The sequence below is a fragment of the Thalassophryne amazonica genome, chromosome 11 (assembly GCF_902500255.1).
Source record: "Thalassophryne amazonica chromosome 11, fThaAma1.1, whole genome shotgun sequence".
Classification (NCBI taxonomy): Eukaryota; Metazoa; Chordata; class Actinopteri; order Batrachoidiformes; family Batrachoididae; genus Thalassophryne; species Thalassophryne amazonica.
The window spans coordinates 55,138,801-55,166,452 of NC_047113.1; the positions used below are offsets into that span (position 1 = coordinate 55,138,801).

A 27,652-nucleotide genomic window follows, 5' to 3' on the forward strand; every position below is an offset into this window, starting at 1 on the left:
TGAAAGCCATCAAAAGCCAACTGGATTTTAACAAATGGTTATCAACACGGAGGTGTTTTTCCTGTGCCGCCGCGCCGCGTCGGCTGCGTCCCGACGCGCGGACCCGTCCGCACGTCTTTCATTAAAAAAAGCTCCTTCAACAGTGGAATATCCGGATAAAATGCTGAAACCGACTTCTTCTGAAACGTCTCTGTTCTCTCACGACGTCCTGGATCAATAGAGCCTGAAATGTGGAGGTTTTAAGCTTGAAACAGGCTGATGACGCTGCCTGAGAGCGCTGCACGACGTCTCACACCGTGAAAAGTCCTTAAAGCGACAGAATCACCTCAAAATCTCTCATCAGCTGTTAAAATTTTCACTGAAAACCAGCTTAATTTTTCGAACCATGTCCACTTCGATCTGTCTCACAGGTTTAGAAAAAATTTTGATCAAACAAAGCGCCAGTCTCTCAGCAACTTCTCAGACAAAGGAATTCCGACGAGGGGCTGGACGACTCCTCCCACAAGGAGTGCTCACAGACGAATGACGTCACTGACAGGCGTGGAATAACTCACGCATGCGCACGAGGGTTCAAGCATGTCTGACGTAAAAACATATGAATGAAATCCATATAGTTTTTGAAAAAAATAAAAAGGACCTATACTTTACGGACAGCCCTCGTATGCAGTAGGATCTTCCAAGTGCTTAAGTGGAACGTGGGTGAGAAGGTTCATTTAATCATTCCCAAAAGCTCGATTTGCTTTTGTTGTCTCTTAGCCTGTGTGTTCAGAAAATATCACATTGAAGGCTCTTTGTAAGAATTCACTGTACAAAAACACAGACATGAAGACATGAAGATATGTGAAACTGAATGGAACGAAGCATGTTTAAGAGCACAGAAACAAACAATAAATACAAGACTTAAACTACTTCAATACAAATGGCTAACAAGGACATATATAACTCCTGAAACACTTCACCATAAATTGTGGGAACCATATTTGAATATTATATCTATGAAATAGGAAATACAGAAGTCATCTCTACATTATTATTATTATGCATTTTCCTTTTTGTTACTGCTGAATAGTGATATTTGAGTGGATTGTGATAAATTGCGCAATGTAAGGTTTATATGTGCACAAGTATGGATGTGTATATGTGTGTGTGTGTGTGTGTGTGAAATGTACTGTTCTTCTTGTATATTGACATGTTTATATTGTCAATTATTCATATTGTTATATCTTTGCAAGAAAATTTAATAAAAATACTGGAAAAAAAAAAGTTGACACACAGACACAAACGTATTCACATTGTGCAGTTACTTTTCCACTTTCCATTTCAGGTAACTTGTATGTCCTTGGAAGTGAGAGGAAACAGGAGCACCTCCAGGGAACCCAACCCATGCAAACACCAGGATAACATGCAAACTCCACACAGAAAGGGCCAGGTCGAGTATCAACCCAGAACCTTCTGCTAACCACTAACTATTGCCAATATAATATATAATATAATATAGTCTGTCTATATGTGGCCCTGATAGACTGGCATCCTGTCCAGTGTGTACACCACCTCACGCCCTATGACTGCTGGGATAGACTCCAGCCCCCCGTGACCCTTATTTGGAGTAAGCGGGTATATAAATGGATGGATAATATAATATAATATAATATAATATAATATAAATTTACGCATTTTATGTACTTGTATCTTGGATCTGTCCCTCAGCAAATTTTGTTTTCTTTGTTGATCATTATATGCAATTGTTTGTTGTTTTTTTCCCCCTCTTTTTCTGGTATTTATATTTGTATTTACATTTTACAATTTGGTTTTCTTTCACTTTTGATACGTTTCTTACCCTGTGTGCTGCTATACAATGCTGCTGGAATTTCAATTTCCCTGAGGGAGTCTTCCCAACGGATTAATACAGTTCTATCTAATCCATTTTAATCTGATTTGATCTAATATAATTTAATAAAACCTGGGGGGTGGAGTTCAAAGTAGCCGTTAGCGCCCCGCCCTCTTCCGGATATGACGCGATGCTACAAAGGATGTTAGCCTTGGTTAGCTTGCTAACTTACTAAAAAGTAAACAAGTGTGGAAGAAAATGAGATGAAATTAATCCGCGCGGAAAACTAGCATTTCAGCTATGAAGGAAGATAAGGAAAACACTCGACCGAAGGAGAAAAGGATGGAAATAAAATGTGAAGATGGAGATAAGTCGGAAAAGTGCAAGGAAAAGAAAGAGGCCATGACAAAGGTGCTAGTTTGCTGTTTGCTTGCCTTTTACTTATTGACACTTGGTTTGCTTACAAGTGCAATAGAAGTGACTTCGCGGACCTTACTTTGTGTTTCACGCAGTGTTACTAACTGAAGTGTATTATTTTAGATTGTGATCAGACGTTTACCCCCCAGTCTAACCAAAGAAGAGCTGGAGGAGCAGCTACAGCCGCTTCCGGAAGTGGACTACCTGGAGTTTTTCTCCAACGACACCAGGTTTAGTTGGACTAAATTCCTTTTAGTCAGTGACTGTCAAAACAATCTTACAGAGCTCTGGTTTTCAGACGCTGGTTACTTAACGTCATACAGATTTAACGGAATAACGCTGTGCTGACAGCGCACAAACACGGCTTTCTAATCGCTTTGATTATGTTCATGGCATATTGGCACTTGGAACTTATTGTTAGTTGTAACCCCTGCAAATAAAAACTGGAAACTCGGAATCACCCTATCTGTGCATCCATCTGTTCATGAGTCTTGTAAGTGCAGATCCTCCTAATTTTCTCTGTGCTGTTTCCAAATCTTTATACTTTCCCTGCCAGCTAACTAATGTAATTCCCCAGATTTGTTATATTAACAACTAGATCATCTGTGTTATCACCATGGACCAATGTTGAAGTGTGCTGTTGGGAAATCTAAAAATCACAGTTACATAGTATACAAATAATGAATGTTTTTACATTCTTTCAATGGAACAAATATTTAAATCGACGAAAGCTGGAATGGAACATTCCATTCATTATTTGCTTTATGTAATGGCTAAAATAGATCCTTGTCATCTGATATTTTATTAATTTATAAACAACAAAAAGGGGAATTGCATTTTTGTGTGTATCACTGGTGCTTTGACATCAACAGTCCAACATGAACTTTAAGTAGGAGTCCAAAATAGTTCAGTCAATTTGGAAAAAAACAGTTAAAAAGTTCATAAATAATTCTGATGATGTAGTTTGTGATGCTGTGCACTGACTTTGTGTACTTACAAAAAAAAAAAAGAAGAAGACTTCAGTCGAAAAACCCCGTCAGAAATTTGTCCAACTCTTCATCCTAACTTCATCCTCTTCATCCTTACAGCTCTTCATGCCTCCACATGGCTTACGGCATAGTGGATTTGTTTTTTGTGTGTGTGTTAGAAGAATTAGTGCCGTCAATTAGCTCCTTCAAATTGTTGTCTGTCAGCAAAACAAACTCCGCCATGTTTAGCTAAACACCACCTCCACTAGTGGGCGGTGGTCGCAGCGTGCAATGGTACAAAATGTATGGCACCAAATTTGCACAGTAAATAGAACGGTAAATGCAATGCAACACAAATGGGCCGAATAATCCATGTCACATGACATACAAAGCAGCAATCAAATGACAAGGATCCACTTAGCCGTTATATAATATGGGTTTCCAGTGTTCTGACTTTTTAAAGTCAAATGAAATGTAGACAGTCAATAACTGATAATGTTAAACATAGCTGCATATACTAAGTGCATGAGAAGGATCTTGATGTTTCCCTGTTTCTGACGATCTGAGGCAGGCATTATAGGCAAACAAAAATGATATTGACATTTTGGTTTGAATATAATGTGCATTTTTATTCTATTCATTCAGCCTTTATCCCCATCTCTTCGCAAGGGCTTACATTAATTTTAAAAAGCAGGAGGATATCGTTCTCTTCAGAGATCGATTTGATGGATACGTATTCATTGACAACAGAGGTAAGAACAACATACATTTCCAGTTATGTTGACATACGGGTGGATTTTAAGCTTAATTTATGCTCACATGTTGATTTCCTTGAACAGGACAGGAATATCCTGCTATTGTTGAATTTGCGCCTTTTCAAAAGACTGCCAAGAAAAGAACTAAGAAAAAGGATGCAAAATGCGGCACAATTACTGAAGGTAAGAATATTTACTGACACAAATAAGTATGGCTGCAGTGAATAAATAGTATTATTGATCAGTGTGTTTATTTGATTTATTTTTATTCACATGTAATCAATTATATAGATATATATATATATATATATAGATATATATATATATATATATATATAGATAGATAGATAGATAGATAGATATGTGTGTGTATATATACAAAAAAGAAAAGCAACAAACAAAAAACATTTAATTTTGATCTCCTAAAGTTGTTTAATGCTTCAAATTGTTTTGTGTGTCCATCAGTCAAATTTGAAAATATACCCAATTTGCAATTATTTTTAAAAAAGAAATGCAAGGGAGCAAATGTTCATATTTAAAAGGTTAAAGTTTAGTGTTTCCCCTTGATGAATGCCTTCCAGCATTAATTATTAAATTATTTTTCTGTGAGTGGACTAATGTAATGTAGGTGTGTTTTGCTCAGTTACAATAAAGAAATTAAAGTTGTTTAACAGGACTTTTTTTTAACTGTTGTAAGTCTGTCACTCTTTACAGCAGTTGTTCTTGTTAATCTTGTGCCAGAAAACAACAGTTCTTATATTTATTAGGGGTGATACGTACATGTCTGTCATGGTTTTATACATATCCCAGTTTCAAAGTCACGGTATATTCAAATCACGGTACATTCCTGTCACATTTCTTTGTACATGTTTAGTGAAGTCGACTTGCACAAAATTAAAAACATGGAGAAAAAAAAAGTTACTTGAAATGTTCAACAATTGGCTTGAGGATCTATATTTTCCACATCCTGAACGTTATGGCGGAATGTTTTAAATCGGATTTTGCCCAGGCACATTCAGAACAAACATATGAACATGACAACATAATTCATATTCAATGTTGCAGATTGATGGTACACAGCCCATGGTTTGGTCCATGCAAATTATTGCACATATTGTAGTGAGGTTGTTTTTTTTTTTTTAACCACTAATATTGATTTTTTTTTTTTTTTTTTTTTTTGATAAATTAAAAAAATGTTGCTCCAATTAAGTGTAGTTTACATGAGATCTTCTATACACCCTATTTATGTTTGGCTTGTTTCAGATCCTGATTACAAAAAGTTCCTGGAATATTATAATGGAGATGAAGAAAAAATGGCCTCAACACCCGAGACAATGTTAGAAGAGATTGAGGCAAAATCTAAGGAATTTGTAGGTATGTAAATAGTACTTTGAGGTTAGAAAAATATTTGTAAAGTATTGAACAGAAGTTCAGACTTATTTTTCTTCACACAAGCCAAAAGAACAACTCCTCTGCTGGACTTCCTGAAGAATAAGCAGGTAAATGCATAGTGTGGAACAAATGATGGTCTGTGTTAAATACGCAAACACCAGCCTCATGTCCTGGTTTAACTTCATTCAGAGAATTAGGGAAGAAAAGAAAGAAGAGAGAAGAAGAAGGGAGTTGGAGCGGAAGCGTCTGCGCGATGAGGAGCGTCGCAAGTGGAGGGAGGAGGAACGACGCAAGCGTAAAGAGGCAGAGAGGCTGAAGAGACTTGAGAAGCCGCTGGAGAAAGAGAAGGACCAGGCTAAAGAAGAACCAAAAATTAAGGTGTGTAGTGTCACGGAGAGCAAGATTTTCATTGAGGATTTTCAACAAGTACCGGTGGCTTTAGTAGTTACCAGACCTTGGGCTTGGAAAATGGAAGACACCGATAAATGTAATTTTAGTCTCCATGTAATTTGAAAACTGCATGCATGTTGACAGAGATGGGAGAAAAAAGTGTCTACTTCAGCTACATTCACACACAGTCCTTTTTGCAGGGTTGTGTGGACATGTTATGCTACCTTCTCATGTTGACGGTAGACAAACAGTCATGGTTGTAGTTATAGCTGATTTCCAGTTGTCTGCAGCGGCAGGTGGTAATATAATTTTTCACTATTAAACGACACAGGCAGTTTACTTCTCTGAAACATACAACAGGTTTTTACCATTTTGCACAGTGTCACATTAAAACATGGAGCTGTGGCACTGATGGTTGCTTTAAAAGTTAATTTATTTTGAGGTTATGGATTCATTTCTCTGTGTAATATCACAATAAATAGTCCATCACTTGCTGCCCATCTTTTTTCCTTGTTAAAGATAAATTAACATCTAATTTGTCCATGTACTAGTGGCAGGTGTTGTGTTGTTACAGTGTTCACAGCCTGTGGTGGCAGAAATTTCTGTTATCCTCTTACTGAAAACAGTGGAACATCTGGTTTACCGTCTGTCACTTACACCTAACGTTCGTGTTTTGGAATGTAACAGCTGTTATTCAGAAAATATTTTATTTTTCTGATTTAGTACATTTCTGTGGTAAATCTCTCTCTGTCCCTCACTGATTCCATTCACTGTACCACGCTGGACCATCTCACTCACTTTATTTTTCTTTAGCACCTAATGTCATACAAAACCCTTTCTGCTGGGTTATTTGTTTGTTAGAACACAATTGTTGTGAAACTGTTGAGAAGCAGTGGTTGTCGCTCTGGCAACCATGCCGCCTCCTAATTTCCATCATCCATCCAACAGGTGGCAGATACTGTATGTCTGTGGGATATTACACAAGCAAAACAAAGTTGTTGTTATTTATTTATTTATTTTTAATATCTTGTGCTTCATGAGTTCATTTGAGTTGAGTGAGTTTATCCTCATTTCACGACTTTTTAATTTGGAGACATAAAAGATGACTGCATTTATTAATTCTGAGTTCTCATACTGAAAAACTGAAGCAATGGAATCATTTATCAATGTATTCACTGATGGCATTTTACAGGGAACATGTAAAACTTTTGCAGAGCCATGGATCATTTCATTACAATCATTTTACAGCTTCTTAGGAAGCCAGACAGGGCTGAAGATGCTGACTGTGAGAAACCCAAGGAAAAGGCCAAGAAACCAAATAAAGACGAGAGGTCCGTGGGCGGTGCTGACCTGAAGAGGCGTCAGAACAATGAAAATAAGGATGATCGAGGGCGGCGGTGAGACTAAACACTGTTTACTGTCTGTAGAAAGACTTGAACAGAATGCTTAAACGAGATTTGTGCCTGACATGCAGACCGGATGAAGACGGGCGGAAGGATTTCCGAGATCGCGACGGTGATCGCGACAGGGAGCGGGAAAAGGAGCGACGGCAGAGAGAGAAGGAGCGCCTCAGGCGACAGGATGAAGATCGGCGAAGAAGGAGAGAGCGGCAGGATGGAGAGAATGCCTGTAGGAAGCGGGAGGAGGAAGTGAAAAAAGAAAAGGAGCGAGTTTGGAGAAGAAAAAAGCAGAAAGCGCAGCCAACTCTGCTCACAGTGAGAAGACGGAGAAGCCCGCAAAAGAGAAAAAGGAGGAGAGCTTTAAAAGAGAGCGGCTTCGAAACAAGGTAATGAACCCCTGACCTTTAAATCAACAAATTGGTGTGTGCGATGTTTTTAGTGTCTGTGAACAGCATCATTTGTTTGTGCTTCAGGATCGTCCTGCAATTCAGCTGTACCAGCCAGGGGCCAGGAGCCGCAATCGAGCAACCGCAACAGGAGGCGATGAGTCCTGCGCCGCTGAAAAGAAAGCAAACGCCGAGACGACAAAAGTAGCTGACAAGGGAGAAGACTGAGCAGAGTTTCTCTACACAGCATTTTATGTTTGGCGAGGAGAAGAAGGTAACGACTGTGAGGTGCAGAGCGGCGGCGTCTCACAGGGTCAGCTCGCTGCTGAAGTGCAGCTGCGTTACCTCAGGCAGAGGTGGGATGCAACGTCACAACCTCTCAGTGCCTCAGTGGGACCAGTTTTAGCTGTTAGGACAGGGAAGGACAACATTTGTTCATGTTGTCAGAGTCTCATTGTTGGGCACGATAGGTGAAGTCGAAGCTCTGTTTTGTTCTTTTGGACCACAAATATCAAAAGTGACCTTATTTCCTGTGTTGTTATATCCACTGCATCTTTCAGTTTGTGACAGTCCTCCTGCATCATTGCACTGCCTTTGGTTTTCCTGCACTTGGAGTTTACAAAAAGAAATGTTTGTTGCCTTTTCACCTCATCTATGCAGAAATTTCTTGACTCTAGCTGCTAATCTCAGATGGTCCAAATTCAAGTTGCCTTTTACATACATAATGATTAAAACTGTTGTCTGTAACTAAAATAGTTGTAGTCTTGTCGACACAACTGTTGTGTTATGCCTGATTACCTGTGACCAGGCAATTGTGTGTGTTCATTCATTCACACATGCAGTCTGAGGAGAAACATCCTTTGCCGTCTGACTTCCATGTGACATTCACAGCTGCATCCAGGCTTCTGTCAATGATCAAACTGTGACCTTCTTTCCTCAGCACCAACACATCTCCCCTCAGAACTTTCTGATGCACTTAGCTGGATACAGTGTGAAAACCTCACTGTTGGTGATGCTAACATAGTTAATTTGGACTGTAAATAAAGTTTTTGGAAGTGTACATTTCTTTTTATCTCTGAAAATGTGCTCATGTTGGCCATCAGACAGATGTCAGCTTTGGAAATTAAAGAAACTGACAAGTTCATTTCAGCCTACATCTAACGTCAAAGTCACATGTATCTTAAGAGCAGATGTGTCCACATTCTTTCCTTGGAAGTGGCATCAATTAATGTAGAATAGGTCAAAAGTAAACATTAATTACATACAGTTTCAAGTAAATGCATTATATTTCTTAGAAAGTTAACATTCTAAATTCTTTAAGTAATTAAATATAGTACTGTTTAATCTGCTTAGCAGGGATCTATTAATTTGTGGAGAGTTTGTGTCAAAAACAAAGTGTCTGTCTACCTGACTGATGAGCACAGCTGCAGTTTTAATAAATCATTCATCCAGCATCCACTTATCGTCCTGCGGGTGGCAGACACGTCTATGGGATATTACTTAAGCCAAACAAAGCTGCTTTTCTGATTAATCTCGTGTATCATAACTGATCAGATGCAAAAGGGTTTGTTCTCATCCTGCAAGATGACAGCATCTGTTGTTTGCGACTCGTGCTTATTCCTTGCATTTATAGAAGTATATTATAGAAGTAATTCAATTATGTCCACAACATTGGTGCAATGGTTGGGTGTGGCCTAATATGAAAACTTAGATTTGGGGTATATCAGGAAAAAAATAGTGTGCCCCGAAAGTATTCACAGCTCTTCACTTTATCAACATTTTTTGTTACAGCCTTATTCCAGTATGGAGTAAGTTGTTATTTTTCCCCCTCAAAATTCTACTGGCAACACAATATAATGACCACATGAAAAAATATATATATTTTTTTTTTTAATTTTTGAACATTTATTAAAAATAAGAAACTAATAAATCACACGTACATAAGTATTCACACCCTTTTCTCATTACTTTGTTGATGCACCTTTGGCAACGATTACAGCCTCAACTCTTCTTGAATATGATGCCAGAAGCTTGGTGCACCTATCTTTGGGCAGTTTTGCCCATTCCTCTTTGCAGCACCTCTCAAACTCCATCAGGTTGGATGGGGAGCATTGGTGCACAGCCATTTTCAGATCTCTCCAGAGATGTTCAATCAGATTCAGGTCTGGGCTCTGGCTGGGCCACTCAAGGACATTCACAGAGTTGTCCTTAAGCCACTCCTTTGATATCTTGACTGGGTGCTGAGGGTCATTGTCCTTCTGAAAGATGAACCGTCACCCCAGTCTGAGGTCAAAAGAGCTCTGGAGCAGGTTTTCATCCAGGATGTCTCTGTACATTGCTGCATTCATCTTTCCCTCAATTCTGACTAGTCTCCCAGTTCCTGCCACTGAAAAACATCACCACAGCATGATGCTGCCACCACCATGCTTCACTGTAGGGATGGTGCCTGGTTTCCTCCAAAAATGATGCCTGGCATTTACACCAATGAGTTCAATCTTTGTCTCATCAGACCAGAAAATTTTGTTTCTCATGGTCTGAGAGAACGTCAGGTGCCTTTTGGCAAACTCCAGGCAGGCTGCCATGTGCCTTTTTTCTAAGGAGTGGCTTCCGTCTGGCACGCTACCATACAGGCCTGATTGGTGGATTGCTGCAGAGATGGTTGTCCTTCTGGAAGGTTCTCCTCTCTCCACAGAGGAATGCTGGAGCTCTGACAGAGTGACCATCACATTCTTGGTTACCTCCCTGACTAAGGTCTTTCTCTCCCGATTGCTCAGATTGGACTGGTGGTCAGCTCGAGGAAGAGTCAACTTCTTCCATTTATAGATGATGGAGGCCACAATGGGACCTTCAAAGCAGCAGAAATATTTCTGTACCCTTCCCCAGCTGATACTGCTCACACAGTAAACACTTCTTTGTTACCAAAGTCCGTTTTTATATATAAAAAAGTACATGTCCTGCAAGTTCGCTTTGTAAAAAGTTGCAATTTGAATTACTGGATTTATCCAACTTTGATTTGGGTTGATATTTGTTTATCTGTTTTACTTACGTTTCTGTCAAAAAGATCCATCTTACATTTTACAGTCTTTTGAGGATTATACAACTCCTGGCAAAAATTATGGAATCACTGGCCTCGGAGGATGTTCATTCAGTTGTTTAATTTTGTAGAAAAAAAGCAGATAACAGACATGACACAAAACTAAAGTCATTTCAAATGGCAACTTTCTGGCTTTAAGAAACACTATAAGAAATCAAGAAAAATAATTGTGGTAGTCAGTAACGGTTACTTTGTTAGACCAAGCAGAGGGAAAAAAATATGGAATCACTCAATTCTGAGGAATAAATTATGGAATCACCCTGTAAATTTTCATCCCCAAAACTAACACCTACATCAATCAGATCTGCTCGTTAGTCTGCATCTAAAAAGGAGTGATCACACCTTGGAGAGCTGTTGCACCAAGTGGACTGACATGAATCATGGCTCCAACACGAGAGATGTCAACTGAAACAAAGGAGAGGATTATCAAACTCTTAAAAGAGAGTAAATCATCACGCAATGTTGCAAAAGATGTTGGTTGTTCAGAGTCAGCTGTGTCTAAACTCTGGACCAAATACAAACAACATGGGAAGGTTGTTAAAGGCAAACGTACTGGTAGACCAAGGAAGACATCAAAGCGTCAAGACAGAAAACTTAAAGCAATATGTCTCAAAAATCGAAAAATGTACAACAAAACAAATGAGGAACGAATGGGAGGAAACTGGAGTCAACGTCTGTGACCGAACTGTAAGAAACCGCCTAAAGGAACTGGGATTTACATATAGAAAAGCTAAACAAAAGGCATCATTAACACCTAAACAGAAAAAAACAAGGTTACAATGGGCTAAGGAAAAGCAATTGTGGACTGTGGATGACTGGATGAAAGTCACATTCAGTGATGAATCTCGAATCTGCATTGGGCAAGATGATGATGCTGGAACTTTTGTTTGGTGCCTTTCCAGTGAGATTTATAAAGATGACTGCCTGAAGAGAACATGTAAATTTCCACAGTCATTGATGATATGGGGCTGCATGTCAGGTAAAGGCACTGGGGAGATGGCTGTCATTACATCATCAATAAATGCACAAGTTTATGTTGATATTTTGGACAATTGAAAGGATGTTTGGGGATGATGAAATCATTTTTCAAGATGATAATGCATCTTGCCATAGAGCAAAAACTGCAAAAACATTCCTTGCAAAAAGACACATAGGGTCAATGTCATGGCATAGGGTCAATGTCAATGAGCAGATCTGATTTGATGCAGGTGTTAATTTGGGGGATGAAAATTTACAGGGTGATAGGGTTAGGGTTAGTTTATGTTGATATTTTGGACACTTTTCTTATCCCATCAATTGAAAGGACGTTTGGGGATGATGAAATCATTTTTCAAGATGATAATGCATCTTGCCATAGAGCAAAAACTGTGAAAACATTCCTGGCAAAAAGACACATAGGGTCAATGTCATGGCCTGCAAATAGTCCGGATCTTAATCCAATTGAAAATCTTTGGTGGAAGTTGAAGAAAATGGTCCATGACAAGGCTCCAACCTGCAAAGCTGATCTGGCAACAGCAATCAGAGAAAGTTGGAGCCAGATTGATGAAGAGTACTGTTTGTCACTCATTAAGTCCATGCCTCAGAGACTGCAAGCTGTTATAAAAGCCAGAGGTGGTGCAACAAAATACTAGTGATGTGTTGGAGCGTTCTTTTGTTTTTCATGATTCCATAATTTTTTCCTCAGAATTGAGTCCATATTTTTTTCCCTTTGCTTGGTCTAAAAAAGTAACCGTTACTGACTGCCACAATTTTTTTTTCCTTGATTTCTTATAGTGTTTCTTAAAGCCAGAAAGTTGCCATTTGAAATGACTTTAGTTTTGTGTCATGTCTATGATCTGCTTTTTTTCTACAAAATTAAACAACTGAATGAACATCCTCTGAGGCCGGTGATTCCATAATTTTTGCCAGGGGTTGTATTGTTATAATGAGATTTTAAAAAACGTTCCTGACAGGTAATGATGGTAAAGCACAAAATCACCACTGGGTGGCACCATTTGCAGTCTGCAGAGCAGTTTGGTTTCACGCTCATTGGATAAAGTCTTTGACGTCACTTCCTTCTTTCTCTTGACCCACCGCCATAGTAGCGAGAGGACTGTGGATAAAATGGTAAATAGAAAATCCTTAACCATCTGAGTCACCAGCGTCTATTAACTTGTATTGACATGAGCGGTGTTAAGTAAACATATCAGCTGTACTTTATAATTAGGTATGATGTGTTACATGATGGATAAGAGAGAACATTAAAGCGCTGCTGCTAGTCCGTAATCCATCAGCAGGGCTGTGCGTTTTATTATCTTATTCCCCCCCCCCTCAGTCTGTGTGGCTGAAAACTCTTTCGTGGACAGAAATGTTATTATCTTAATGTGTTCTGTTGTTGCCAGTCGTCCCACAAGACTTTCAGGATCAAGCGTTTCCTCGCTAAGAAACAGAAACAGAACAGACCGATTCCTCAGTGGATCAGAATGAAGACTGGCAACAAGATCAGGTAATCTTATTTATTGATTTAAACGCTGACGTTTGTGTAAACTCTCCAGTGATGTTAATCGCTTCCTGTAAACATCTGCACACCTACAAAGTCTGTTTATGAAAAAGCTCTTTGCCTACGCTAACGTCACATACCCAGAATTTTGTGCACAGCACACGCGCCATAGTCTAAAAGGTGTCAACACCGCTGAAGGAATACTCAAATTTGCAGGTAGGGCAGTAGCTATCCATTATTTTATTCATTTATCGAGTAATCAGATATAAAGTACTTTTGTGTTTTTAAGTAGCAGTATCAATAGTGCAAAGGCTCTCCTGCAGTGATGGCACAATGTTGCTGTGTCATGGTGTTGATTTTCAAATTTGGAGTGGCTATACGCCCAACCATTGCTTTAATAATATAAATACGTGAGCATATACGCCCAACCACAACCGACCAATGAGCGCGCTTGTAAGTTCACTTCCAGCAGGGCTGTGAAAATTCTGCGGATTTCATCACGGGGAGGGGGGGGATAGTGTTTTATTCTGTAATCATGATTGTCACTGAGTTTTTAAAATGTCTATTGCAAAGTGTTCTTTTTTAAGACATCGTGCAAGTTTTATTGGTCTGCGGACGCTGATCTGTTTGTTACAGATACAAATCGGTGTCCACGAATCCACGGAGTTTCGAGGAGAAAAAAACCCCTCTCTCAAAGGCTGGCTATTGCAACAGTTGTCATTCTTCAAGCTTTAGCTGTGGTTTTTGAAATGCTTTAACAGTCTTTTCAGTTTTCATGAATTTCATGTTGTTTAATTGTTCTGAGTTAATGCATTATTTGGTTTACAATTAAAAGGAAAATCATTCCAGGTCTACTTCTACGTCATATTCTGTTATTTCAACATGATCATTGACTGTTCAAATGAAAGGTTGAATACAGGGTCATTTAAATATGTACTCATTTGAGATTTTTTGTTTCAGGAGATGCTGAAAATGTATCATTAGATAAAAAATGAATTTGGTTTCCTGGATCCCACGGGGCCCAAGACCCCGGCTCCTGGGGGCCTATGCCCCCAAGACCCCCTGCAAATTTTCCTCGGATTTCACAATTTTCATTTCACAGCCCTGTTCCGGTTTCAACGTGGGAGGAAAAAAGGCGGCTATTTTCTCGCCGGCTGCGGGGGGGGGGGGGGGGGTGTCGCCGCGGCCCGGGGAGAGGCTGTGATTTAAAGCGGTTCTGTTTTCCTCATCACACCCAGGGAGCAGTGTCAAACTAACACCATCTTACAGGCAACAAGAAGCATTTTGTTGAAAAACTGTTTTGTCGTTGTTAACAGGCTTCTGTTCAAAATGCTTATGAAGTTTGTCTGCTTTCACCCATTGCGGTGTTTCTTTTCGCAGTGATTAAAGACGGCACCGTTAAATGTGTCATCCGCACGTCGTTTTTCACGCCACAATAAAGCCTTAAAAAAAGTGGTGTAAAAATGTAGTTTAGATGCACAAAACATGTCAAATACACAGTCATGGTTGGGGAATAAGGTAAGACATTATATTTATCTGCCCAATGGTTGGGCGAATAGCCTTTGCCTTTCAAATTTAAGCTGGGCTTACACTGTGCGAGTTTTGGCCCTTTTTCAGCCAATTTTTCACTTGTGTAAGAATTTTTTAGATCGCACAGAGTTTCAGCTTAATTGTGCTGCGCCCTGCATCGTGTAGTATACATGGAGTAATGAGCTGCGTTTAACCTCTCATGACCACCTCCCGATCGGCAGTCGTATGGTCGGATGAAAATCAAACCTGTTTGATATTCTGGTCAGCCGTCGTGAGGGTTCTGCGCTGTTGAAGCAGTGCTACAAGCATCTCTCGCACTGTGCATGTGCAAACACCGGAGAGAGCATAAACTGATCATCTCTTTGGGAGAGCAGCTTCTGTTTCTTTTTTCCCCCATTATTCTTCAACTAATTTCTATTTTAATTTTTTAAACTTTGATGTCTCCCATCGAGTTTTTGTAAAAATAATAAATGTACATAATGTTTGAAAAAAAAAAAAGCTTCTGTTTACATTTTGCTTCTGGAGACACGAGTCTGACGTGTGGTTTTTGAACGTACAATGTGTTGTTTAGTCACTAGCCAATAGCAGTCTGCCTCTCAGTAGGAGGGGTCTGGTTAGGTTTTAAAACTCCACCTTTTGTGGCTTCTGTTTGTTCTTCTCTACAAGAGTCAAGACAGAAGTCAGACTACCAGAGCAAGAATTTTAGCTGAGGAAGCTTCTGCGATTTGAAGCGAAACCTCCTCGCGTCAGGCAACCCAGTCCAGTCGAAGATTCAAGCTTCTCTACTATACAGCGTACAATGTGAGCAGTCAGATCGCATCAGCGCATCGGGCCGTACAGTGTGAGAACATTAATCGTGCACTTTTACACCGGTTTTGTCGTACAGTTTGAGCTGGAGCTGAGTACAACGATTGAAAATATCACACAGTGTCTGCCCAGCTTTAGGGTGTTCCCTCTCTTTTTCCATGTAATTCTATATTTTTTTCACGTTGTTATGAGTTTTGGAGCTTTCCTGGACCCCAAGCTCAGGCGGTCAGCGAAATCTTCAGTCAGTGAACAGGCTGTGCATGAATGTGAAAGCAAGCTGTGAAAAAAAATCTGAGCTGTGGAGTGCAGCTTTTCTGCAGCAGTTGAATTTATAAATCCTCAGTTCACCCTGTTGGTGAAAACTGGGTGCATCAGATTCAAGCCTTTTTTTTTTTTTTTGGAATAATTAAACCTGATTTTCACAAACATGGTAACTTAAATAAAATAATAATAAAAAAAAACCTGACTGCGAGGCTTGCATGTTCAACTTCCAGCTGAGATGCATCTGCTGAATCGCAGAGAAGGGGATTTTAAAAAAAATCATGCGGGGAACCAGTCCACCAACTTAAAAAAAAGAAAAAAAAAAGGTTAAATTTTACAAGTTAGGGAAAAGAAAATACAGAAAGCCACCTTCCATCGTGATTTCAGCAAAGTGTCAAGAATTTGGCCCGACTTTGGCTGAGCTCCTGACACCCGGAAAGATCCAAAATTTGTAAAGACATGAAAAAATAATTACCCAGGAAAACAGAAAGGGATACATTAAATTTGACAATCAATAGAATACTAGATTACTAAAATAATTGATAGCTGCAGCCCTAATTCTAATTGTTGAGATAAGTGAGAGAAAGGTGGGTTTCTGTAGACCTTTGCAACACACGGTGGATTTCCAATGGTAAAATATATAAACTGACATCTATATCAACTCTACAAATTAATAAAGGGAACCTCGGGCTGCAAGAAACATTGATTTTTCATAATCGAGGGAAACTTTGAGTCAGGGTGAGGAGCTTGAATATCCAGGAGGGACTCTTGAGTAAAATCGGTAATCCTTCACATCTAAAGGAGCCTTTAACTTTTCATGATTTTGACAGAATTTATTATATATATCTTTTTTACAGCTTTCAGAAAGTGCAGCTGTGCTTTATTTTTTCATTTTTTTATAGTAGCATGGTAATTCAGCTGGTCATGTCTGTGAGGGAACACTGAAAACTGTCCTCAAACCCTGGAATTTGACTGTGATTTTCTCTTTACTGCACCCCTTTTGCTCGGAATCATCACAGTGGTCCACTGTGCTGCACTTCACTATGTGTAGTGGTAAATACAGGGATGAAAAATCTCCGCTTTTTGGCGGATTTCTGCTTTTTTTTGCCAGTTACCTGGGTCATTTTTGAGATTAGTGATCAGTAGGGAGCGTTCAGTACTGAATTCAGTTTTTTTTACATTGGGCAGCTGAAGGGCCCTCTGGGTTTTCGAGCTGTGAGCATGCTCCTCATTCTCTTAATTTTTCCCTGCTAAACCTTACGACGGCTGAGACCAAGCTTTACTCAATTATAAATAACTTTTAATGATATGAGCTAGAAACGTTTTTTTTTTTTTTTTTTTTTTTTTTGCTGAAAAGTTAACCCGTAGACTTTCGAGCCTGCCGTCAGCCATCTTTGTACTCCTAGAAGCTGTGTGATGATGTGCGCAATGTGGGTGTACAATTGGAATTGGTTTGCTGTCACATGGTTTTCCAAAATCCAGTCCTAGGGTAGATTTACCTCATGTGATAAACCAAAGATCGTTTTTAGCAGTGATGTGTTACTAGTTGGCCCGTTGAATAGCCATCTGGCTGCTTGCTCCAATGTGCCCTGCGCCGTTACACACAGTGATCAGTGAAAGTGAGCAGAGGGAGCAGATGGAGAGCCTCTGATGACAATCTCACGTGTTTTAGAGATGCTCCACTCCTCATTACCTGTGAATGTTATTGAATAAGCCTGTGGCAAGCTCTCTCCAAAATGAAAATGAAGCTGGCTTCTCCAAATGGGCTTTAGCATACCTCAAGCGACTCTGTTTGTGGCGTGTACGCAGAAAAGGCTACATCTGCATTACGGCATCATACAGCATCTCTGTGCAAAGTACGCTGTATAGTTGAATGATGCACAGAGACACTATCTGCAGTAAGATCACGTTGTAGGTCTTTGGAGCAGGTCTGTGGGTTGACTGTTCTCACCATCCTTCACTTCAGCTTATAAGATTTTTCTTGGCCTGCCACTTCGGCCTTAACTAGTACTGTGCCTGCTGTCTTCCATTTCCTCACTATGTTCCTCACAGTGGAAACTGACAGCTGAAATCTCTGAGATAGCTTTTTGTATCCTTCCCTTAAACCAGGGGTGGGCAACGAGGGCCGAGACACTGCATGTTTTCCTTGCAACCAATCACCTCAGCAGGTGGGTTGCTGATGAGCTTCTCCCTTGAACATAAACACCTGGTTGTCAATGAAATCACCTGCTGAAACACCTGAACATTAATGAAATCACCTGCTGAGATGATTGGTAGCAAGGAAAACCTGCAGTGCTTCAGCCCTTCATGGCACATGATTGCCCACCCCTGCCTTAAACCATGATGTTGAGCAATCTTTGTTTTCAGGCCATTTGAAAGTTGTTTCGAGTCTCCCATGTTTCCATTCAGCTGAAATCTGTGCAATAGCTTTTTGTATCCTTCCCTAGGCTTAAACCATGATGTTGAACAATCTTTGTTTTCAAGTAATTTGAGAGGTGTTCAGAGGCTCCCATGTTCCCACTCATTAGAAGAGATGCAAAGAGGGGAAACATTTGCAAATGGCCACCTTAAATACCCTTTTTCATGATTGGATTCACCTGTGTAAGGAGGCTAAAAGTCAGTGAGCTTACCAAACCAATTTTGTGTTCCAATAGTTAGTGCGAAATGTATTCAAATCAATAAAATGACAAGGGTGCCCAAATTTATGTACCAGCCTAATTTTGTTTAAATAATTACTGCACGCTTTCTGTAAATACTAGAAACTTCATTTCACTTCTCAAATATCAGTGTGTTCGTCTGCTGTATGATATATTTAACTGAAATTTCTGATCCAGACAACCAATGATTTATAAAGGAAAATCATGAAAATTATCAGGGGTGCCCAAACTTTTGCATACAACTCTGTGTGTGTGTGTCTATATATATATATATATATATATATATATATATATATATATATATATCATCTTCTGCTTCACCACATCGTCCGAAACATGCAGTCTGCACTTAAACACAACTTCCACTCCCAGTGTGAAGGAGACATCAACAAACTCATCAACCTGAAACTTCATGCGTCTAAAAAAGCGGAGACATATATCAGCCAATTGATCCCATAACTCCCTTCTATCAATTGTCAGTTATAACAAGCAATTTTAATGATTTACAGTGAATAATGTTCAAAAGTAACATTTTTTATTATCTAATGACTATCACTTCCATTCCAGTCCTATTTTTTTTGCTTTGAAGTTTTTTCTCTTTGTAGATTGACATATCTTAACAAAGGTTGCTAGTAGATTTGGGACTGTACAAAAATGCAAAAATGAAAAGTCGAAGACAGAAAATTTTGTCCTTTTTACTGACTATATTGTAATTGAATATAAGGGTTTACAAGGTTGTCAGCTCAATCCTTTGTTTTTTTTAACTTGAAACAGGTGGTTGTGAGTTTTATTTTCAAATGTTTTAATGGGTTGACTAATTTGGCATACAGGCGGTAGTGTGGAACTGCTTGATTCAGGAAGCAAACTGTCTTTCACATGTTGTGCAAAGCAGGTCTGCAATTGCAGCACTTCCTTTCTGTGGAGTGCTGTCATTAAGCCTGCTGAGAGCATCTGTCTGCTACAGAGCTTTCACTCCTCCTCTGTTTGTGATGAGGACGCTGTGTAGCTGGAACATATGTGGATCTGTTTTGTCTGGAACACATGATAGTGTTCACTACATTTACTCTTTCTGTGATATTTACTGGTACTGGATAGTCGTCTGCAAGTTTATTATTTCCATGTATCATGATGGAAAGTGAACAGCTCTGTCTGACTACCATGACATAATAGTTTTAAAAAAAATCAGTCAACCACATTGTCTTAAACATTTTTATTGTAATTAAAATAATTTTATTGAACAAATTGAGATTTGTGGGTTTAAATCATTGATTTGTGGTTCCTTAATTTAAAAATAATAAACAAGGTTAGTAAAGATTCATGGCCCCAATTGGACCGTTAAGAGATTCCATAATTCTGGCACAGTGTCCATAATTGCCGCAGTGGCATGCTGCCAGTCGAAAATGGTTATATCGTTTCTCCAAGAGGAGCACTTCAAAACTGCTGAAGCTTTTTGCAGTCACTTAAAAAAAAAAAAAAATCTGACATAGATTACTGTTCTTGGCAAAAGTACAGGAACATCAACTACCTCTTTATGCTTTCAAATGAACTCCCATATTCACCCATAATTTTACCCTTTTAAATATACCAGCCATTCTCAAAGTTTGAAATCTGAGAATCTTATGCACCTCACCAAAACATTTTGTTTGAATGACAAGAGAGACCAAGATAGAAAGATTGTGTGTTTCCATATGTTCACCAAGGTCAGATAAACAATAACATGTCATTTAAATCTTTTTGTTTTATTGCTTATTCCATTTTAAAAATAATCAAATACTTTGGGTAAGTTTTAAAAAAATGGAAAATCACTGGAATATATTATGGATGTGTGGGGAATGATTTAAGGTGCACTTTTTGAGATAAACATGCAAATCTGTTGAGTTAAGCAGAAAAAGCTTATACAAAATAGAAAAGCTGCATGCTTATTTGACTTGCACATGGTACAAGATGCTTATTTCAGTTTGCAACAGTATAAACTGGCTTTTGTCTAAATCAAATTTGTACTATGAGACTTCTCGAAATGTGCAAAGCCATTGTACAGTTTCAGAAGTATTGATGCAATTTCCAGTCACTTTATGCATTTCAGAGAGAACAAATCATGAAGCTAAATAATTTAAGAGGAAGGAATTTGCTTCATTGCTAAGTGGTTCAGATGTCTGCTTAGAGCAGGGGTGGGCAATCATGAGCCATGAAGGGCCGAAGCACTGCAGGTTTTCCTTGCTACCAATCATCTCAGCAGGTGATTTCATTAATGTTCAGGTGTTTCAGCAGGTGATTTCATTGACAACCAGGTGTTTATGTTCAAGGGAGAAGCTCATCAGCAACCCACCTGCTGAGGTGATTGGTTGCAAGGAAAACATGCAGTGTCTCGGCCCTCGTTGCCCACCCCTGGCTTAGAGTCTCATACTCAAACCAGAAATAAGTGCACAATGTCCTTTCAGAAGTGGTCAGTTTCAGGAGTGCAGAATCTTCACAGTTGTCCACATTTTCATATCAGAATGCATATAGAGTCAGAACTGTAGGAGTTTAAAGATATTTAACAAGAAATCCAACTTTGTGTAACTGTAAAAGGAAAAAAATTACATTGATTTTACATTTGTCTTATTGCTCAATGATTTAGATCTGTATCAAATTAGTTTCACTATGAGACACATGAGCTCATCTGAAATATGAATCCATTAGTTTGTTGGAGCTAATGTCATCTTCATGGTACCTTTAAGCAAACTGTCAAAAACCAGATATTCAGGTTACTTTTAATGATTGCAGTGTTTGATTAACCACTTGTAACGTACCTGATGAAAACCAAGCTTTGTGTATCCATCTAAAACGTGCGCGCACAAAAATCCATTTGATCTCGATTATTCTGAATGTCTCTCTGAAATTAGAGTCTGACAGCACAAGCATGTCACTTTATATACTGACAGCTGTCCTGTAGCATGTCTACACTTATTTTCTTAAATTATTTTAATGTAATTTCAGTTGGTATGACAAATATTGTAGTGTCTAATGCGCTGCCTCATTTACTTTCAGGTACAACTCTAAGAGGAGACACTGGCGTAGGACTAAGCTTGGCCTGTAAACATGAGGTGTTTGATCCCATCAACCAACATCTGCTGGGACCTGACCTGTGGCTGGAGCAGTTATCTAAAACACCAGTTTTTTTGTTTTTGTACAGATATTCTGCTTTGCTCACGTTTGACAATAAAAACTGATCAGACTGCATATACAGTTTTGTGTTCCTTTTGTGTTCCACTGTCTCCTTTACAAGGAAACCAGTTATTACACAATGCTGACGCAGCTCTGCAGAAAGTATCTGGAATCCATCAAGTTGCACATGTAAGATTGTGCAGTGACTTGGCTGGAACAGAGACCGGTTTGTGCCAAAGACACCACAGGGGTTCATGAAGTCAAATCCAGCAGAAAGATGTTTACTTATGTTGCTCAAACTGGAAAATCTGAACACATCAGCAATTACGTACAAAGCTGATAAAATATCTAAACACTTCAGAAAGTCTACATGACTACTTAAACTGGGTCACTCTTTAACAATCCAGTTTTTGTGTCCACGCAAAGACAGGGAGAAGAGTTTTCGAAAAGGCTCAAACCTCCAACTGCCACGCCCGACAGTCAAGTCTAAGGTCTCGCAATCCATATCCTCACTGTCCTCGTTTGTGGTCACACTCAGCGACCCTACACTGTTATTATTGGCGTTGGAATTTTGCGTAATAGCGCAGTTGTGCGCGTCATCGCCGAGGAGCTCCCTGAGCTCCGGCGGGGCGTCTCCCTTCAGATACTGCCAGGCTCTCCTCCCGTTATAATCCATGACGTCGACGTCTGCGCCGAAAGCGCCGACCAGCAGTTTGACCACCATGTACTGGCTGTGCATGCTGGCGACGTGCAGCGGCGTCAGGCCCCCGCTGCCCCGCGCGTTCACGTTGACCGGAATCCCCACGTTATCTGCGTAGCGCAGAACTTGAACCAAAGTTTCGTCATGTCCGCGCTTGGCCAGCCAGTGCAGAACCGAGTACCCGCTGATGAAGTCCTTCCTGCACAGCAGATGTGGATCCTCGGAGATGAACTCCAGGATGGTCTGGAAGTTCCCTTCCATCGACGATAACATCCACGCGTGCTCCATCGGATCCAAAGCCCAGTTAATTCCGGAGACGTCCTGCTCGTCTCGTGAGGACGACGCGCTGGAGAACACGCTGCTGGAAAAACCGCTGTTCGACGCGCTGAGTAGCAGCTCCTCAGGTAGAGTTTACGCACGGAGGCTGTGAGTGACGCCCTCAGCGGGGCACTCCCTCTCGCGGAGCCCGCTGGTACGCGTCTCCTGCTGCCTTTGCAGCCTTGACCCCGCTGAGAAGCGCTGCTGGGGGCGATCTGCGTGCCGTGGCGCGACGCTCGCTCCGCGGCACTGCGCGCCCTGCCGTGGGCGTCGGTCCCGCTGACAGCTGGTTGACATCCAGCGTCAGGCGGTCTGATGTCAGACATGCTGCTGGCTCACACACACCGGAGGACGTTAGCGACAAATCTTGGCAGTTTTCGCGGAAAGAATCGCAAACGCTAATGGATCAAGTTCCTCATTTGCCGATGCGCCGAACAGTCCTGGATCCTCCGTGCCAGTTACCTGTTCGCACCACATGCGCACAGAAGATCTCGCCTTTAAGGTGACACAGTAACCTGAAATAACGACATTACGTTCAAACTGTTCACGCCAAACAATCTTTACGTCAGAGTACAGCTTCCCCTTTTCTTGAGAGGAACAACAAGTTCATTAATCCTAAAACCAACGGCGGAGCCCTCACGTGACCACTGGTGGACTTCAGACAGAGCAGGAAGTCGCGCAGTCAACACCTCGCTGATAGTGTCACTGTACTTCAGATAAGTTACACCCGTAATCAGACTGACCCCAAAACACCACAGGCACCATTAAACAAACTTTATTTCAGCAAGGTAAAAGTTAACATTGTAATCCGAACCAGATTCAGTCTGTCTCTGATTCTGGAGGGAGCTCCACAGTCAGTTCACTTAATGTTTGAAGGAAGGCGTCCAGTTCCAGGCAATAATCTGGGGGGAACAAACAAAAAAACAAACAAAACAAAACTAATTTCAAGGTGTGTCAGATGAAATCCTCCAGTTTCAGTGAACATTTTGAATGGAAACTGTGCAACAAACTCAAAACAAGAAAATTTGTAACCAACGTGCAATACGCACTGCTTAACCTGTAATTGCTCAGCCATAACAATATGTCATAGACGACCCACTACAGAGTGCATATACATTGTTGAATTTGTCGTGTCCACGCGTGTATTCAGTTCTACATTTTCAGGATTTTTTTTATCCTGTATTGTAATTTCATAAAGCAAATTTGGGTCACTGACTACTATAATTATAGTCTGTATGTCCATTTGCAGATGGTTTTTACAGGCAATAAAATTTTGCAGAATTTCTGAATTAAAACCATATTACAGTGAATCTGACTCAATATGCTCAGTTGACTAAACTTTACATACCAAGGCCATGACTTAAGATGGCATGGCTCATGTGAGAGTCTTGTTTCCAATTTTGAGAAGTCACTACTGAGTTTGTTCCAGAAGTGTTGGTATGTGAGCATGTCTAGGATGCCATTTCCACATCAGTCCACCCGGAAAGTATTCAGTGCTTCACTTTCCACATTTTATGTTACAGCCTTATTCCAAAATGGATGAAATTCATTTTTCCCTCAAAATTCTACATGCAATACCCATATAATAACAATGGAAAAAATTAGATTTTTACAAATTCATAAAAAAAAGACCCCCACAACTAAAATCACATGCTCGTCCAGTATACACAGCTTTTGCACTGAAGCTCAAAAGTAAGCTCAGCTGCCTCCCATTTCCACTGCTCATCTTGAGATGTTTGTAGTTTAACTGGAATCCACCTGGAATAAATTTGTGTTGATTGGGACATGATTTGGAAAAGCATGCATGCATGTCAGAGCACAAACCAAGCATGAAGTTAAAAGATTTGTCTGTATACCTGAGACAGGATTGTCTTAAGGTACAAACCGCCCGTCTAAACTGAGCGACTGGGGTAGAAGGGCCTTAGTCTGGTTGGTGGACCAAGAACCCAACTGTCACCTCTGTTAGAGCTCCACCATTCCTCTGAAGAGAGGAGAACCTTCCAGAAGGACAACCATCTCTGCAGCAATTCACCAATCAGACATGTATGGTAGAGTGGTCAAATGGAAGTCACTCTTTCGTAAAGGGAACATGGCAGCCCACCTGAAGTTTGCCAAAAAGGCACCTGAAGGAGACAGACCATGAGAAACAAAATTCTCTGATCTGACGACAACTGAAGTCTTTGGTGTGAATGCCAGGTGTCATGTTTGGAGGAAACCAGCCACCATCCCTACAATAAACAATGTTTCATTGAAACATTGCGGCAGCATCATGCTATGGGGATGTTTTTCAGCGAGAGAACTGGGAGACCAGTCAGTATTGAGGGGAAAAAATGAATGCAGCAATGTACAGAGACATCCGGGATGAAAACTTGCCCCAGAGCGCTCTTGACCTCAGACTGGGGTGACGGGTCATCTTTCAGCAGGACAATGACCCTAAGCACACAGCCAAGATATCAAAGGAGTGGCTTCAGGACAACTCTGAATGTCCTTGAGTGGCCCAGCCAGAGTTCAGACCTGAATCCGTTTTGAACATCTCTGGAGAGATCTGAAAATGGCTGTGCACCAGACACTCCCCATCCAACCTAATGGAGCTGAGGTGTTGCAAGAGGAATGGGCAAAGCTGACAAAAAAAACTGGTGCACCAAGCTCAGACTGAGGCTGTATTTGCTGCCGAAGGTGCATCAACAAAGTAATGAGCAAAGGGTGTGAATACTTACGTACACGTGATTCCTCAGTTTTGTGTATTTCTATACACACACGTGGAGGAAAAAAAAAGTTTTCACGTTACGTGGTGTGTAAGTAGAATTGGGGAGGGGGGTGGAATTAATTTACTCCATTTTGGAATAAGGCTGTAACCATAGCATGTTGAAGTGAGGTCTGTGCTTCAACTTATCTAAATCTGGGATCCGTTAGGGAAGTTAGGGGTAGTGGTCAGCGATCACCTTAGTATTTTCTCTGCTTTCATGTTGATTTAATGTTAATGAATATACCTTAGGTGTGGTTTTTCTACCTGACGGAGTCTGCTTTTTTTCCCCTCATTGTCCGAGGTGCAGAGGGAAACTACGCAGGAATGGGCATCTGTGGACAGCGGGATGCTGGACTGATGTTTTAAATTAGTGCAGCTGAAGTTTTGGTTTATTTTTTTTTAATACAAACTTTATAAAAACCTGTAACTGTTAAAACGGCCTAAGCAGTGGGCCACCCCTTTAAGTCTGGCCTGCTTGAGGTTTCTTCCTCAAGCAGTTGTGATTTAGCACTATATAGATGTAAATGTAATAAGTGAAGCATTGAATACTTTCCAGATGCATTGTATGTGCCATCTTCAAATTTGTTGGAGAAGTGAAATTGAGACTTAGAAAGAACACAACAAAACATTAAGAAAACATTTTACATGGTGAAATAGTGGAGGCTGAAATATATACATATAAAACTCTTTAAAATGAGGTCTGCCCCAAGGAAATGAAAAGGACAGTAGTGTTCCAAAATGTACTTCCATAACATTGAACATTTATTAAGAAACTAACTCCAATTAGTAACTGAGAAACACTGTAAACTTTACTCATACAATGTGTGATTAGGAACAACAAAGTGACATTTTGAATACAGTCTTGAAAGTCAGTACCTGGATGTTTTGTCATCTTTACAGGTGATGGAAATGGCAGTGGACTGACCACTTCTAGGTCCTTCTCACCAAGACAGGGAAGTTGTGGAATACATGCCAGTCCTGGTAGACCAAGACTACCAAGACGAATCAAATCCTCAGGTATGCTGTATTTTTCGAACTCTAGAAAGATTCAAATCCATGACTTTTTTTTTTTTTAAAGAGACATCCTAGACTACATTTCTACAATAAATATTTGATGTGTAAGCCATCTTTCAGACATTTTTCTAGGTCTTGGGGATATAATTACTGGTTCACTTAATGCAAACAGAAGGCAATATGCAACAGCTTGTTTACAATACCCCAAAGGTTTAGTTGTACATATACCAGTGTTGGTACTATGGTATAAATTTAGACTTATGAATGGTTAAACAAATCCAGCTCCAACAGAGTACATATCTGTCTGTAATAAAGTCAAGACCACTGGGCTGTGTCCAAGTTGTTATTTATAAGCTCTAATATGGCTGCTCAGTTAGAAAAAAAAATAGGTGTTAACTGTTACTAAAAGTGATCTGGTACCTAGTGGGTCATAAGGTATAAACTTTTCAATATCTGGGTATTCCTCCACTTTCGTCTGAGGAGCACATTTGACTTTGGCTTCCTGTGGGAAAATAACAGTGTAAGTGTAACCTTATAAAATATAGTCCAGCAAAACAGAATGTCATTTTTCATTTGAATTATTCCAACCTGTACTTTTTGGAGTTTCTTCTCTTGTGCATTTGGAGCAGGGGTTGAAATTTTGTTGACAGTCCCTAAAACTTTACGACCAGATGGCAGTGGAGTATTGATGTTTTTGGTAGTTGGAGTTTTTAAGAGTTTATCTGGAGAAGAAAACAGATTATGTACAGAGATTTATACCACATATTTTATACAAGAGAGAAATATAAGATTTTCTTCCAGACATTCACATTATCTCAAGTAGTTAAAAATGTGCATCTATACCAGTGTGTATGTAAATGAATTTTCACACCTGGCGCAGACTGAAGACGTTGTCGCATCTTCAGTGAAGGTGTTTGGAGGAATTTTTCCTGCTCAAAGTTTACAGTTGACATTTTACCTGAGGGAACAAAACAGACAAGCTGAAATTTGGTACTATTGGTACGGTATCAGGTCAACTCATATCACCTTCCAACTCATAACACATGCTTGGTCAACTCATCAAATGGCTCTGTTACACTTCACTTTTATTTATATTTACCAACCTGCCAGCTAACTTTTGGAATCGCGTGCTAGTTGACCAAGTAGGTGCTACGAGTTGGTAGGTGATTCGAGTTGATTAAACCATAGTACACAGATCATGATACGCCATCTTTCTTGCCACAAAAAAGAAACCTGCCCCATCGGGGAGGTGGATTCCGGATCAGCCCCAGCTAATGAGTCCCGGTGGTCGCTCACATTGATTCGCGCTCAGGTCGTGAGAGGTGTACAGCCGCTGGACAGGAACTCAGCGCCTGGAACCAAATCA

The 27,652-nt window shown here is 40.1% G+C and overlaps 3 protein-coding genes, 1 non-coding gene and 1 pseudogene across 5 annotated transcripts; 3 read left to right on the forward strand and 2 right to left on the reverse strand.

Moving 5' to 3' along the window:
• Positions 1-2,003: 2,003 nt before the first annotated feature.
• LOC117520432 (regulator of nonsense transcripts 3B-like) lies at positions 2,004-8,596 on the forward strand. Its single transcript, XM_034181779.1, is given in 11 exon segments — positions 2,004-2,239; positions 2,369-2,475; positions 3,859-3,965; positions 4,053-4,151; positions 5,232-5,342; positions 5,424-5,467; positions 5,550-5,738; positions 6,999-7,147; positions 7,225-7,421; positions 7,424-7,536; positions 7,624-8,596. Coding segments are annotated over 11 exon segments (1,368 nt in total). The 5' UTR covers positions 2,004-2,128; the 3' UTR covers positions 7,765-8,596.
• A 4,030-nt stretch (positions 8,597-12,626) lies between these two features.
• rpl39 (ribosomal protein L39) lies at positions 12,627-21,580 on the forward strand. Its single transcript, XM_034181856.1, has 3 exons — positions 12,627-12,736; positions 13,012-13,115; positions 21,392-21,580. Exons 1-3 carry the CDS (start codon positions 12,734-12,736, stop codon positions 21,438-21,440), a joined length of 156 nt encoding a protein of 51 aa, XP_034037747.1. The 5' UTR covers positions 12,627-12,733; the 3' UTR covers positions 21,441-21,580.
• LOC117521028 lies at positions 19,250-19,381 on the forward strand. Its single transcript, XR_004563860.1, has one exon. It is a non-coding gene; the product is annotated as a small nucleolar RNA SNORA69 (small nucleolar RNA).
• On the reverse strand, positions 21,218-22,852 carry LOC117519685 (annotated as a pseudogene).
• A 433-nt stretch (positions 22,853-23,285) lies between these two features.
• On the reverse strand, positions 23,286-27,239 carry LOC117520111 (securin-like). 2 transcript variants are annotated; one of them, XM_034181409.1, is made up of 5 exons: positions 27,158-27,239; positions 26,875-27,008; positions 26,707-26,788; positions 26,149-26,310; positions 23,286-23,428 (listed from the first exon to the last, which is right to left on the reverse strand). In XM_034181409.1, exons 1-5 carry the CDS (start codon positions 27,237-27,239, stop codon positions 23,346-23,348), a joined length of 543 nt encoding a protein of 180 aa, XP_034037300.1. In that variant the 3' UTR covers positions 23,286-23,345. The 2 variants fall into 2 exon arrangements, with proteins under 2 accessions (XP_034037300.1, XP_034037301.1); XM_034181410.1 differs by having other exon boundaries at positions 26,881-27,008; positions 27,158-27,204.
• Positions 27,240-27,652: the final 413 nt, after the last annotated feature.

Coding starts and splice junctions, on each gene's coding strand:
- rpl39 (XM_034181856.1), top strand. Junction 13,116..21,391: donor AAGACTGGCAACAAGATCAG/GTAATCTTATTT, acceptor ATTTACTTTCAG/GTACAACTCTAAGAGGAGAC.
- LOC117520111 (XM_034181409.1), bottom strand. CDS start 27,239: ATGTCAACTGTAAACTTTGAGCAGGAAAAATTCCTCCAAACACCTTCA. Junction 27,009..27,157: donor ACGTCTTCAGTCTGCGCCAG/GTGTGAAAATTC, acceptor TTTCTTCTCCAG/ATAAACTCTTAAAAACTCCA. Junction 26,789..26,874: donor AGAAACTCCAAAAAGTACAG/GTTGGAATAATT, acceptor ATTTTCCCACAG/GAAGCCAAAGTCAAATGTGC.